Source organism: Mastigoproctus giganteus, chromosome 7, assembly GCF_048544385.1.
Source record: "Mastigoproctus giganteus isolate SK-2022 chromosome 7, ASM4854438v1, whole genome shotgun sequence".
NCBI classification, from domain to species: domain Eukaryota; kingdom Metazoa; phylum Arthropoda; class Arachnida; order Uropygi; family Thelyphonidae; genus Mastigoproctus; species Mastigoproctus giganteus.
In genome coordinates this window covers 227785636-227801506 of record NC_143581.1, presented here as the reverse complement: position 1 = coordinate 227801506, position 15871 = coordinate 227785636, and the positions used below count along the sequence as shown (strand labels likewise).

Sequence of the window (15871 nt, the reverse complement as noted above, 5' to 3'; positions counted from 1 at the left end):
ATTGACAAGACACTATGAGCTACTGACTGAACTGCACAGAAAGCTTCATATCTGCATGCACAATTACCCCCAGGTCCTATTCATTCTCTACCACTGTTACTGTAGTACCACAGAGTTGATACATCACTATGGGGTTACTGCTTCCCATATGTAGTACTTTACATTTGTCAATGTTAAACTTCATTTGCCACTTCTCAGCCCATCTGCTCAACTTTTCTAGATCCTGATGCAGCAGCATACTGTCATTAGTGTCTTTAACAACCCTGCCAACCTAAGTATCGTCTGCAAACTTGGACATTAAGCTTGATATACCACGATCAATATCATATATAAATACAGAAAACCACAATGGACCCAACACTGAACCCTGATGGACTCCACTAATAACATTAGTCCACAATGAGCAGTGTCCATTGATTACCACTCTCTGTCTTTTCCCACTAAACCATCCTTTTATCCATAGCAGCAATTTGCCTCCAGTGCCACACTGCTCCAATTTGTTCAGCAGTCTTCCATGTGTAACAGTATCAAAAGCCTTTCTAAGATCCAAATATATGATATCAAAGTTATTCCCTGCATCCAGTTCCTTTGTGATCACATCATAGTATCCAATAAAATTGGTCAGGCATGACTTTCCCTAAACAAAACCATGCTGTGTCCGGAGCTATAACTGAAGTTTTGTCTAGATGATCCTGCAGTGCTTCTTTAACCAGTGCCTCCATTAATTTTCTTGGAACAGACGTTAAACTAACAGGTCTGTAATTACTTGTGTCGTCCTTTGATCCTTTTTTGTGATTTGGGGTCACATTTGCACATCTCCAGTCCATGGGTACCTTCCCTGAATCCAAAGAAGCTCTCATAATTATGGCTAAGGGTTTGCTTACTTCATTTGCTGCCTCCTTTAATATAACTGGATAGAACCCATCCACACCTTGGTGTCTTACTATTATTACCTATATGGTGCAAGGAAGCCTGAGGCTTATGCTGCACCAGCCAAAAAAAATTCCCAACCCTGAGAGAAAGAGAGAGAGAGAGAGGGGGGGGGGATCACCAAGAAGAGAAGAATGATGATATCCAGCTCAGGAACTTGGGTGTACTAAGCCCGTACTCACCAGATGTGAGCCCCTGGGGTTTTTTATGTTTATCTTCAACAGTTTCTCCTCTCAGTTATTACAAAATCATTTCGCTCACTGCCAGAGTTTAACTGACTTCTGGCATTCCCCTCCTTGAATAACTCCTCATGGGTGAATGTAGATGCAAAATACTCATTTAGTTTGTTAGCCACCTGAGCAGGATCATCAACAGTTGAACCATAAATATCCAGTGGACCAATCTGATTCATTCCTTTACTTCTAGAGTTTTCATAGGTGAAGATCTCTTTGTGGTTTTTCTTTGCATCCTTTGCCAAAGATTTCTCATAATCTGCCTTTGCCTGCCTAATCTCCTTTGTGACTTGGTTACAGACCAGCTTATATCTATCATAGGCTTCCATGTCATGCATTAATTTACATGTATCCCATGCATTTTTCTTCTCTGCCATATTTCTCATTAGTTCATCTGACATCAACTTAGGCCTAAACCTTGAACAATATTTCTTAGTTGGTATGTAAAGCCTAGTAGCTTCCAAGATAAATTCTTTGAATGCTTCCCATTTTGAATTTGCTGTTGGTAATTATTCTGATGTTAATTAATCATCAGTTGGTCCCACCGTATAGAATTTAGACACTGTCTCAGACCACCATAGTCGCCTTTACAAAAGCAAAAATCCTTCCCCTTACCCCTGATGGTAGTTACCTCTTTGAGTAAATCGTACTTCAGCACACTGTGATCACTGCCATCTAGTGGTTCCTTTATCTGCAGCTTCATAATGCATGAAGAATCACTACTGATAATCAGATCAAGAGTATTACTCCCTCTAGTTGCCTCCCAAACATGCTGCTGTAGAAGACCATCATCCAATAAATTCACAAAAGCCATGCTAGTGTGTGATTGACCAACCCCGAAATTGCAGTCATTCTCTGGGAAATTAAAATCCCCCATTATAAGAATCTCTGATTTTCTGACCCACTCTATTTCCATGTACAGTTTATTATTATACTCATCAGAGTCATTAGGCCTATATCACACTCCTACTGACAATTTTGATCTCCCAATGCTTATATCACCCCAAACTGACTCGACACTGCATTGTCCAGCGATGTCGACTGGCTTCGCTTCCTTTGATTTTGGGTTTCATAACTAATAGCAGAACCCCCTCCTCCCTTCCTACCCTGTCTATCCTTCCTGTACACATTGTACTCCCCAAATTCCAGTTCTGCATTCCTTAGCATTAGCATTAGTAGAGGCATTTGCCTGACCAATTTGATTGGATGCTATGATGCAATCACAAAGGAACTGGATGCAGGGAATAACTTTGATATTATATACTTGGATCTTAGAAAGGCTTTTGATACTGTTGCACATGGAAGACTGCTGCACAAATTGGAGCAATGTGACATTGGAGGCAAATTGCTGCTATGGATAAAGGGGTGGTTGAGGGGGAGAAGACAGAGAGTGGTAATCAATGGACACTGCTCATCATGGACTAATGTTATTAGTGGAGGTCCCTCAGGGTTCAGTATTGGGTCCTTTATTGTTGTCTGTATTTATAAATGATATTGATGATGGTATATCAAACTTTATGTCCAAGTTTGCAGACGATACGAAGGTTGGCAGGGTTGTCAAGGACACTACTGACACTATGCTGCTGCAACAGGATCCTGGAAAGGTTGAGCAGATGAGCTGAGAGGTGGCAAATGAAGTTTAACATTGACAAATGTAAAATACTATATATGGCAAACCGCAACCCCAGAGCAACGTATCAACTCTGTGGTACTACACTGACAGTGGTAGAGAATGAAAGGGACCTGGCGGTGGTTGTGCAGGCAGATATGAAGTTCTCTGAGCAGTGCAGACGGGCTGCAAGAGTAGCTCATGGTGTATTGTCAATGATATATAGGAATTTTTCTAGCAGGGATAAGGAGGTGATTATTCCCTTGTATAAGGCAATGGTCAGGCCACACCTAGAGTACAGTATACAGGTCTGGAGGCCTCATTTCAAGAAGGATGCAGAGCTGCTGGAACAAGTACAGAGAAGGGCAACAAGATTGGTGAATGGAACAAGGGGGTGCTCTTACGAAGAAAGGCATAAGTTTTGCAAATTACAGTGTCTGGAGACTAGGCACCAGCGAGGTGATCTGATAGAGGTGTATAAAGCCTTGAACAGTTTGAGCATGCTCAATGTGCTGATGGGATTCTTCCTCTTGCTCAGAATAATCACCTGAGAGGGCTTAAATTCAAATTGAGGAAAGACAGATGTAGGATAGACGTGCGGAAATTTGCCTTTAGCCAGCGGGTGGTTGGTTGGTGGAACAGACTGCCATCCCTTGTGGTGGAGGTTGATAGCCTAAATAAGTTTAAGGCTCAGCTGGACAGGTATTTCGAACGAACAGAGGGGTGAAGTGGAAGTGGTTATTTTTTATTTATTTTTTTTACTTAATTTTTTTGTTGCTGATGCTGCATAAGCTTGCTTTCTTGCATCAAATGCCTCTACTAATGCTAATGCTAAATCTTGAACAGTATTTCTTAGGTGGTAAGAAAAGCCTGGTAGCTTCCAAGATTAATTCCTTCAAGGCTTCCCATTTAGAATTACCCATTTTAAACATTATCAGTTGATCTTACTGTGTAGAATTTAAAAACTGTCTGAGACCACTGTAGTCAACTTTACCACAGTACAAACCCATCCCTTTACCCTACATGGTAGTTACATCTTTTAGTAAATCCCACATCAGTACACTGTGATCACTGTCACCTAGTGGTTCCTTTATCTGCAAAGTCTTAATGCACGAATAATCACTGTTGATAATCAGATCAAGAGTATTACTCCCTCTGATTCCCCCTAAACACGTTGCTGTAGAAGACAATCCGCCAATAAATCCACAAAAGTCTTGCTGGCATGTGAGTGACCAACCCACAAGTTCCAGTTAATATCTGGAAAGTTAAAATCCCCCATTACAAGACATTCTGATTTACTGGCCCACTCTGTTTTTCTTCACAATTGTTCATTGTACTAATCAGTCTTTAGGCCTATAACACACTCCTACTCTAATTTTTTTTTCCAGTCCTTATGACTCAACATTGCACTGTCTACCAATGCCAACTGGATGCACTTCCTTAGATTTCGTGTTTCTAAATTAGCAGCATAACCCTCCTGCCTTCATACCGTCTCTATCTTTTCTGTATGCATTGTACTCCCCAAATTCCAGTTCTGCACTGCTTATATCTGTATGACACCATGTCTCTGATATCCCAACAGTATCTGCTTTTGATATCTTGACCAGCACTTCAAACTTATCAAATTTATTGACTAAACTCCTAGAATTGGTGTACACAAAAGTATACATGCACCTGTTCCTATTCCTAGCTACCCTAACAGAGCCCATGTATTTACTTGTTCCATAATGACTTTCAGCAGTTCTTGAAGTCCCCTGTAACTTACTGTCTGGTTTGCTGCTCATTACAATAGAAGCAATACAAGAATCACTTTCGCCTCTCCCTGCAGCTACCGTTTATCTTTTAACCTGTGAAACCCCCCCCCCAAGCTAACAGTTTTCTGACCCAAGTTTGCAGATGATACAAATGTTGGTAGGGTTGTTAATGACAGTGTGCTACTGCAACAAGATCTAGAAAATTTTGGCAAATGGTCTGAGAAGTGGCAACTGAAGTTTGACATTGACAAACAATGCATAGTACTGCTTATTGGTAGCAGTAGCCCCAGAGAAATGTACCAACTGTGTGGTACTTCACTCAGGGTGGGAAAGAATGAGAAAGATATGGGGTAATCGTGCAGTCAGATATGAAGTTTTCTGAGCAGTGTCTCTATCCTGGCATTCTTATGCTTGTGTTCCAGCATGCTACTTCTGTGTACTTGCTACTCTGCTTGGAACACTGAGTAATAGGGAAACTTATTTTAAAACCACCTGGTATATAATTTCCAAATGGAAATAAACAGATGTTTAGATCTCACATAGGTTAAAAGTGCTTCATTCCTCTTAGTAGGGAAAAGGAGATGATTATCCCTTTGTATAAGGAAATGGTCAGGCCAAGCCTTGAATACTGGGTATAGTTTGGAGGCCTCATTTTAGGAAGGATGTAGAGTTGCTAGCTTGAGTATGGAGAAAGTGGACGAAGGAGCCCTCTTACCAAGAAAGGCTTAAGTTCTTCAAATTACTGCATCTGGAGGCTAGGCACCTGTGAGGTGATCTGATTGAAGTGTATAAGGCCTTGAATGGTTTTAGGAATAGGATTCTTTCTCTTTCTCAGATTATGAACCTTGGTGGGTATAAATTCAAATTGAGGAAAGACAGTTGTAGAATAGATGGGCAGAAATATGCCTTTAGCCAGCAGGTAGTTGATTGCTGAACAAACTTCCATCTGTCGTTGCGGAAATTGATAGCTTAAATAAATTCAAGGAAGAAGTGGACAAACTTTTGGAGTGAATGGATGTGTGAAATGGGAACTTTTTTTTTTTTTTTTTTGGCTGATGCTGTATAACCTTGCTTTCTTGCATCATATGCATCTACCAATGCTAATGCTTTCCTCCATCCTGGCATTCTCATGTTCCAGCATGCTACTTCTGTGTACTTGCTACTCTACTTGGCACACTGAGTATTGTCCGTGGCAGTGGATAATGGCATGGACATGGCAAACCATACTGGTCTGTTGGGTTTGCTGCTGCCTTTCCAGACACTGTAATGTCTAGAAAACATTTCCTGGGCACAGCATATATATTGCAGAGTTGCAAAATGTAAGTATATGATGTTAAATTATTTTTGCATCCAGTTCCATTGTTGACTACTTCATAGTAGCTAATCAGATTGGTCAAAAATCTTTCCCTTAACAAATTCATGGTATCATTACTGTTTAACTGTGTTCCTGTCAAGATGATCCTGAAAGAAACATAGGATCATATAATCTTGACACTGTATAAATAGCAAGCTATAGTACAGGGAGGTTTTGCTTCAGTGTCACTTCATCTAAAAAATCTTTAACTATGGAAATAAAAGCTAAAATATAAGTGTATTATCCTGGTTCACGATTATGAATACTTTGTTGCAAGTTAGGTTCCCACAAAGCAATTTTTTGCACATTACACAAACAGAATTTCAGATATCAACAAATGCTTTTCCTTACTATAAATAAATTACTTAATAATAGCAGAAACAAATGTGGCTTATTGTCCATATTTTAAAAATAGTTACACTGGTCTTAAAAGAGAATAAAAGCAGTTCATATTTGGGTTGGCCTTCTGATGTCATTAATACTATCTGCCAATTCCTTGATTGGTTCAATGATCTGTGTTGAATAATTAGTGTCCATAAGTGTACCAAGAAGTGATTTTCTTAGAAACTTATGAAACATATTCATTTCTTTGTGCATTTTGCTAACAAGTAAACTAAGATAAACTAGAATATCCCTCCCCCCCCCCTCCTCCTTTCTCATCCTTTGCATATTTGGTTTATGAGTACTGATTCTTTCTAGTTTTCTTCAGAAATGAGCTGTTTCCATCAAAATTATACTTTTATGAACTGACTATTTCTAACATGTTCTGGAATTGTAATGTAATTTTGGATTTGAAATTTTTAGTACACTAAGTCTATAAATGTTAATTATTAGTTCAATTTCTGAAATTTTTTCCCTTATTTTAGGATGTCATTAAGTAGCACTTTGGTGGACACAAAGTGTTGCTGTTATTAAAGGATGCGGACACCTGTCTACATTAACATTGTGATGGCAAGAATAGACAGGGTATTAATTTTTTTTTTATCCAGAGTTAATGCTTTCTCTTAACCATTTTATCACATTTGCTTTTATTGTTGCTTTATTGTATAGTATGTGTGAGCACACTCTGTAGGTCCTCACTGATTGTGGGTTTGGTATTCATGGATATGATTATTCCCATGAGATTTTTTTAGTCCATACCTCGCCTATCATGGTCTGGTATAAATGGAAGGACTATAATGCATGTGGCAATTGCCACAGAAGAATACATATGTGGTTACTATTTATTGCATTAATAATTATTTTTATCGAAAATTACATAAGTTTTATTTTAATCTACACCATGCATATTTATTATTTTAAGTTATTATCTGTTAGTAAACCGTATATCTTCCACAAAGTTTTCTTCCAAATAACCGGATGCACATGCTGAATAATAAACAGAAATTAAAAATTGATAAGTATACTTATCAAGTAGATACATAAACTATTGTTAAGCATACTTATCAATAGTTTACATATCGATCACTAAAAGAGTATTAAGAAAAAATATAAAGTAATAAATACAAGTAGTCAACTAATAGATACAAATCCACATTCTGATAACATGAGGAGAGACCATTAAGCAACCAAAATGCTATTTTTGCAATTACAGAAAATATGGCCCAATGAACCATTAGTGTTGTTTACAATACATCATTAACTGGTAGCATCAGTCAGGGTCTGGTCATATATTTGAAGTTGTTTTAAAATGCTGGCATAACTTGGTGTGTACATGGGAAGAGATGTAGTGTTGTTCTGTTCTGTGGACCAAGAATGTTAAACCTTTTTTAATTCATTGACAGTTCCCTTTTTATATTCTTCAACATTCTCAGTCCAGAAGAGTTTTTACATCAAATGAAATTGTTATAACAACAAAAATATTCATCACTCACCTTAGTAGTCAAAGTCTCTATAGCTGACAGTACATCAACGATCGACTGTTGATGATCCTGCTCAGATAGTTGACAAACTGAATGAGTATTTTCTATCTACATTCACACATGAGGAATTCTGTAAGGAAGGGGAGGACAGAAGTTTACTAAACTCTAACAGGGAGCTAAATGATTTTGTAATAACTAAGAGCAAAGTGGAGGAGAAATTGTTGAAGTTAAACTTAAAACAGGCACCTGGAGTGGATGGGATCTATCCAGTGAACCAGATCTATCCAGTGAGGAAAATTAGCAAAGCCTTAGCCATAATTATGAGAGTACTCTTAGATATAGGGGAGGTCCCCATTGACTGGAGAGGTGCAAATTTATCCCCAATTCACAAAGTTGTTTTAAAGAGTGACACAAATAATTATGGACTTGTTAGTTTAACTTCTGTTCCAGGGAAAATAATGGAGTCACTGGTTAAAGAAGTGACGCCGGATCACCTAGACAAGACTGCAGTAATAGCTCAGACACAGCATAGGTTTGTTAAGGGGAAGTCTTGTCTGACCAATTTGATTGGATACTATGATATATTCACAGAGGAACTGGATGCAAAAAATAATTTTGATATCATATACTTGGATTTCAGGAAAGCTTTTGATACTGTTGCATATGGAAGACTTCTTTACAAATTGTAGGGTAAGGCATTAAGGGCAAGTTGCTGCAATAGATAAAAGGATGGTTGAGTGGGAAATGGCAGAGAGTGGTAATAAATGGACACTGTTCTATGTGGACTAATGTTATTAGTGGAGTTCCCCAGGGTTCAATGCTGGGCCCATCGTTGTTTTGTATTTACCAATGATATCGATGAAAGTATGTCAGGCTTAGTGTCCAAGTTTGCAGTTGATACCAGGGTTGGCAGGGTTGTTAATAACATTAAAGACTGTATGCTACTGCAACAGGATCTAGAAAAGTTAAGCAGATGGGCTGAGAAATGGCAACTAGAGAAATGGCAACTAAAGTTTAACATTGACAAATGCAAAGTACTGCATATGGGTAGCAGTAACCCAAGAGAAACATACCAACTGTGTGGTACTACAATCGGGGAGGTGGAGAATGAAAAAGACCTGGGAGTAATTGTGCAGTCAGATATGAAGTTCTCTAAGCAGTGCAGACGGACTGCCGGAGCAGGTCATGCAGTTTTGTCAATGATATGTAGGAATTTTGCTAGCAGAGACAAGGAGGTGATTATCCCATTGTATAAGGCAATGGTCAGGCCCCACCTTGAGTTCTGCGTACAGGTCTGGAGGCCTTATGTTAGGAAGAATGTAGAGTTGCTAGAACGAGTGCAGAGAAGGACAACAAGATTGGTGAGAGGAACAAAGGGGTGCTCTTTCCAAGAGAGGCTTAAGTTCTGCAAGTTGTAGCATCTGGAGACTAGGCCCCTGCAAGGTGATCTTATAAGGCCTTGAATGGTTTGAGTAGGCTCAATGCTGATGGGATACTTCCACTTGCTCAGATTAAGAACCTGAGGGGGCATAGATTCAAATTAAGGAAAGACAGTTGTAGAATAGATGTGCGGGTGTTTGCCTTTAGCCAGTGAGTAGTTGATTGGTGTTGTTGTGGAAGTTGATAGCTTAAATAAATTTAAGGCTGAACTAAACAAACATTTGGAGAAAAGGGATGGGTGAAATGGGAAGGTTTTTTTTTTTTTTTGCTGATGCTGTATAAGCTTGCTTTCTTGCATCATATGCCTCAACTAATGCTAATGCTATATGCAAGAATAGAGGTAGTGAGAAATGTGTTTACAAAATACAGAACAATGCTGTGTAACAAAGCCCTGGATCTCTTAATCAGACTGAAGTTTGTTAGGTGTTGTATGTGGCCCATACTGTTATACAGAGTTGAAATTTGGACTCTAGCCAGAACAAAATAGAGGAATTTGAAATGTGAATCTACAGACACTTGCTAAAAATATCTTGGTTAGACAAAATTGTCAGCATTCAAGTCTTGAAAAGAGCAGGAAGAAAATGTGGATTGTTGAGTTTAGTGAAGAGAAAGAAAACTGCGTACCTGGGACACATCCTTAGAGGTGCCTCCGTAGCCAGATGGGAAGGAGCAGCAGTGCGTAGTACACACTTCTTGATTAGACTGGGTTTCGAGCCTGTCACCACCAAATACGGAGGATGTGGAAAGGTCAGGGAATGAACACCGCATATTCCTGGAGCAATATGGCCTCAGTTGCTAATGCTCCTAAAAACCAAATAACAACAAACAAACATCCTTAGAAATGAGAAATATAAACTGCTCCAAGTAATAATAGAGGGAAAGACAGAGTTTATTTGTCTGGGGAGGAGGAAACATTCATGGCTGGAAAAAATCTGCAACAGGACTGGTAGATCGGCTGAGGATCTTTTTCTTCTCCCCCAAGACAGAGAGAGAGAGGTAATGCGTGGTGATCACCAACCTCCAATAAGTGGACGGTATAAAAAAAAAAGAAGGGATATGTGCACCTGCATTTTAATTTAAAAAATACGCCTTTTAAATTAGAAAACAATACACACTTTTAGCTTAGAATGTTTTTATTTCAGTTTCAATAATTTTATACTGGTGCACATACAGTATTATTAAGTATTTAAATATAAAGCTAAAAGATACTAAACTACAAAAAAAAAAAATAATAAAACAACATAAAAAAATACTTATGCATTCAGTTCAACTTTTAATTTTACTTAAATTTTCGTGCTTTAATTGTAGCAAATACTTTGATTAAATCGTCTATATATCAATGCTGTGTGAAATATCATTTTTACAGCAATTATTGCAAGGTCACTTAGTCTTCCTTTGAAGCATTGTAGATCTTAAATAACTTCTAATGATATTTAATTTACAGAAAGATCTTTCACCAGTTGAAACAGAAACTGGAAGAGTCAAAAAATTCTCAGTGCTATCACAACATTTGGAACTGCATTTATTATATTATCGTTACATATCATTTTACAAAACTCTTTTGGATCATCACTACTAATATTTAATGCTTTTAATGATTTCAGCTGTTCAAAAAGTTTTTTTTTTTTTTTTATATCACTTTCAGATGTAGAAGGATCGGTCAATTTTATATGTAAATTATTGCAATGCATTTTAAGGTCTTCATCATTTAAATCAGAAAAATTTAGTGCGAAGTTGAAACACATATCTACATCTGTTACCATCTCAAAGCTAGTTCATATTGAATTTATTTCTATATCTAAAAGTGTAAAATAAAAGTCCACCTTATACATACAGTATTTTAATTTTCAGTCTGTGATTGGGTCATCTGGTGATTCATAGTCAAATCGATTTTTTGCACATCTTGTTCTCAAAACTTTGTTGCAGGAAATATGGTTTCCAAATCCAAGTCATTTGATAACAAGAATGCCTCAGAAATACACTTTTAAAAATATTCGTCAAACATTTATTTTAGGATTTTTCAACATCTTACTAACAACGTTGGCTTAATTTAGAATATCATACCATAAGATAATCGATATAATGAATTTAAAAGAACAAATCTTTGTGGCAAGGTTTTGAGCAAGATTTTTAGTACTGTATTTATGTCTCTACTTTGGTCAGATATTAATTGTAACAATGTGTCATAAATTTTACCAAGTTGAAATCTTAATGGCATAACTGCTTTTATTCTACTTTCCCAACACGTTATTGCTCACGGATTTTAATGTGAATTTTGGAATATTTTCCGTTAATTTTTCCCATCTGTATGAGGAAGAAGAAAAGAAAGTGCATAACTCTTCCACAATATCAAAAAATTTAACAATTTTGAAAGTAACTTTTGCTACATCATTGATTACTAAATTTAAATCATGAGAATTACATGGTACAAACATTGCACGACTATTTGCATCTTTGATAAGTTTTTTAAGGCCAATATATTTTCCACTCATATTGGAACCGTTTTTGTAACCTTGATCCCCGCATGTTATTTAGTTTTAAGTCATATTTTGGGAATTAATCATTTAATACTAATGTACATAACCCCTTAACTGTTGTCATTAATTCGATGAAATCACAAAAAATGTTCCCTTATTTCTATGTCATTGATGGAATATACAACAAAAGCGTAGGATAAATGTTAATTGTTTAACATGGATACTGTCGGGGTGCAATCTAGAATAATTGAGAAATACTTGCTATTTTCTACTTTACCTAACATTTTTTCCCCTTATTTTGTCAGAAATATGTTTTTTAATATTGGAAAGGTGATCCCTTATGTATGGATCTAATTTAGCTAACATTTCAATTGCTTTCAAAAAATTACCATTATTGGGAATGTATAATTCACTTTAGAAACAGCGAAATGCAAGAGACTTGCCAGCTAAATGTTGAACAACAGCAAAAAATTTGTTTCAAAACTTCAGTTCACTGATTTTTCTCTAGTTCATACAAGTGACATTGTTCTTTATCTACAGTTGTTTGTTTTGTTAATACGGACTTCATTGTAAAGTATATATTGTAATTAGAAATAAGAGTAGAAAATATTTCATGTTGTTGCAAATTACTGTAATACCAGCATGCTTCCAATCGGAAAAGCCAGTTTAACATAATCGAATATTTACAGTTCCAAATATTTTACAACAAAAACAATATATACTGTTTGTTGAAAGTGAACATATTAACCAGTCACAATTTACCTTTTCTTTGTTTGCTAATGTCCTTGTATAATATACACTTGAAAATCGTCCTTTTTCATTTGAAGTGAAATGAAACATTATTCATTTGTTTAGATCCAGTTTCTACCAACATGTCTATCCACTTTCTTGATAAAATTTTGGGCCAATGACCAGGATCCTTGATGGCTTCTATGGGAATGTTTTCATCCACTGCTTCTGATTTTTCACCATCAATAGAAGCATAATTTTCTTGCTGCACTATAGGTTGTTCTATTACTTGATCATCATCAGAAATTTGCTTCAATTCATCACCTTTTTCTTCACATGCAATAGTTGTTAGTACTTTTGCAATACTTTATATATTCTTCCTTCTTGTTTTTCTATTATTTTTTTATATTCTGCTCCACTTAATTTTTTCCTTGGAAACATCTTATCGGGTAATCAATCTAATAATTTTTTTAATGATTTTAAAAATTAATATTTAGTGTGTTTTGCTCTAAGATATGTGAATAATTTTAACTTAATTTTTTATTTAATGAGTTAAAAACACTTACCTTTATTTGCACTAATCATAAAATTTTACTACTATTAAATTAATAAAAAGGTTAGCATTAGAAACACTTTTTTAAATGATAATATTCTGTCTTCTCATACACTGTATCTACGCATCTCTTACTTTAGTCCCAATTGACTCGTCCTCTTGCACAAACGCACACGAGTATATTGTCTATGACTTGTCGCCACAATCATTTAATACAAATTCCACACAGAGTATACACATAATAATCAACACAATCATACACAACATGAAAAACAAAGTAGTTAGGGCTCGTATTGATATAAAATGTTTTACTAGTTCTGGTTTTCAATTTTTATGGTATTTGCTGCCCTTTCGATTTCTGCCTGCGTGTTTATCACGCATTCCCTACACTTTTGAGTGGCCCTGTATAGCTGTCCACTGCAGAGTTATACACTGCTCACACCTGTATTCTGTGTGGAACAGACAGGGAGGACTCTGGCAGTTTTTGCTCCCACCCTAGCGGGTTCTGGCTGGCAGCTTTTTGTTATAAATGGTTTTTCCACCCTGAAGCTTCAGAACAGGCAAAGCTTCACCCGCTCAGGTGAAAGCAGCTGTGGAAACTGTGCCATACATTCTCTTATGCCCATATAGGGGCAAGTTCATTCCAGGAGACCAGGCATGCTCACTTTGAGGTTTAAGGCTTATTCAGTAACAATCAGTCAAAACACCTACAATTGCTATAGAAAGGTAGTTTCAGCAAACGATTTTATGCTGAAATGGAATGACCTACTACCAATGCAAAGAGCCATAGGTGGAAAAAATTTATGCCTAACCAACTTCCCAATAAAAGTTCCCTGCAAGAGGCAATGTAAGGAGATTATGATCGTCATTGTCTCCAATCACCATTCAGCTGGCATCTGCTATTTGTTTGGAAGTGGAGGGATCATGTTAATCCACTCATGGCCATTACTAAAATTACATATCATATGGTAACTAAGAGAGTCACGATCACTCCTGCTGTATTGTTATAACAATGAGTCAAGCATCATTTGTAGCAGCATACAGATTTGATTGGGTAATGTCTAACAGTAATCACATCTGTTTTTCTAGGATGACAGCCAGTTAATAGAAGTTTGTACTCAAGTATAAGTAGTATAACATGTTCAAATTGATCTGAACACCTGTCACTAACAGATAATTCTCAGGTGTGTGAGTGATAGGACAAGTTCAAAGTGGTTTATTGTTGACTGTCAACAAAGCACTCTGGCTTTCACAGAATTTATACTAGTGATATGGCTATTGATGCTGCTGACATGATAATTACATACAACAGGTAGGAGACATCTCAGTAAATTACATAAGAATTTAACATTTTGCGTGGATGGGCCCATGATATGTTCAGGAGAAATTGCAGTACAGGAAAGTCTCAGCAAGATGGATCTGGAGAAAACTTGATGAACAGTAGAACCATTGGATGGATGTATATTTGGCAATCTGTGTTATGCAACATATCCCTCTCCCCTTAAACTGGTTGTGGCTAACTTATGTGGGAGAGGAAAGTATACAATTTTACATCAGTGAAAAAAGGAGGAACGGAAACATACAAATGTGTGACAAAGTGATGGCTGCTGACTTCAGAAACATAAAGGTCTCATTCTGCTTGATTTATCAACGGTAAACTTTACATCACTGAAAAATTTAATCAACCCTGGTACATATTAAAAGAGTTGTACCTCTTTGTGAGAGCATGGTTTTTCTGCATATATCTCTATGCTGTTGAATAATAATAATAATAAAAAAAAAAAACCTGTTCAAATTCAAGTGATAGCATCTACCTCACTGAGAATACAGTGTTGACTTCACTTCATTAGATAATACCTGTTTTCTCCTCAAAAGGCATCTTGGGACCTACATTTTGACAAGTAGTAGAAGCACTTATATGATCACAGTTGCAGGACACAAAATTTTGTTACATAAGCATACCAGTTCTTAATGACTATGTAATAAAAATAATATTATGAATATTTCATTATGTGGTGCTACCACATATTTAAAAAAATAGTGTTGATTAAATAAATATAATTAAAAGGACAATATCATTAAAAATAAGAACAGTTCTACAATCAGATAACTTTTTTTTACTCTGCATACACCTACTAATATCACAGGCCACTTGATATATATCAGATATATTAATACTAAAATATACTCTGTGAAAGACCATTACTTGGGATGATAATCAAAACTTTTTAAAAATTATACACCTGACTGCATCATTTATGCAGTTTTAAATGATTATTGTTTTATGTTTGAAATAAGAAAGTGGACAAAAGACTTGAATCTGTTTCCTACCAAAAAGTATGCCCTGTTTGCTAAATAGTATTACATATAATAACTAATTCTTGTTAAACTTTTGGATTCAACATTGGATAGCCTTTAACAAAGAGGCAAGGTCAAGCAAGAGGAGGAGAAGCAAGACTAAATTGAGCAGGTAACAGATACCTAAAGTTGAATCACAAACATTAACGAGAATGCAGTATTATTCAGTATTTTGGCCTTGCCTTTTGATAGGATACAGATTTAAATTGTTTGTTTAATTTCTACTTCAGGGATTCAATAAAACATTTAAAACTGCATGAATAACATAGAATCAAGTGTATAACTTTTTAAAAACTTTTGAGTACTAAAGTATTTTTTATACAGAAATGTCTTATGAGATGGGAACTTAACCCACTTTTCCTACAGGCCTTTATCCCTTAAGTTATTGTGCACCTGTAGCATTGGTTCCCACTGGGAGTATCACTACAATCCCTAAGGTTATTTTAGAAATTTCTGTTGTCATTTGGTTTGTCACACTGATAGTGGGGAGTGCTGTTTCAAAACCCAACATTGTTAGTTAGTTGGGTCCCATAAAACTCGGGGATCTAATTGGAATTAGCATTAGCATTAGT

At 36.4% G+C, this 15871-nt stretch overlaps 1 protein-coding gene across 9 annotated transcripts in view; it reads left to right on the top strand.

The window, feature by feature from the left end:
* The window catches only part of LOC150083755 (protein FAM13A-like), a 423536-nt gene that overhangs the window by 152435 nt on the left and 255230 nt on the right, over positions 1-15871 (top strand). For all 9 annotated transcript variants that reach the window (XM_090378200.1, XM_090378193.1, XM_090378197.1 and 6 more), the window contains one exon: positions 6747-6846. In XM_090378200.1, the coding sequence (XP_090234326.1) occupies positions 6799-6846 (48 nt within the window). In that variant the 5' untranslated portion in view covers positions 6747-6798. The remainder of the gene's footprint in view (positions 1-6746; positions 6847-15871) is intronic.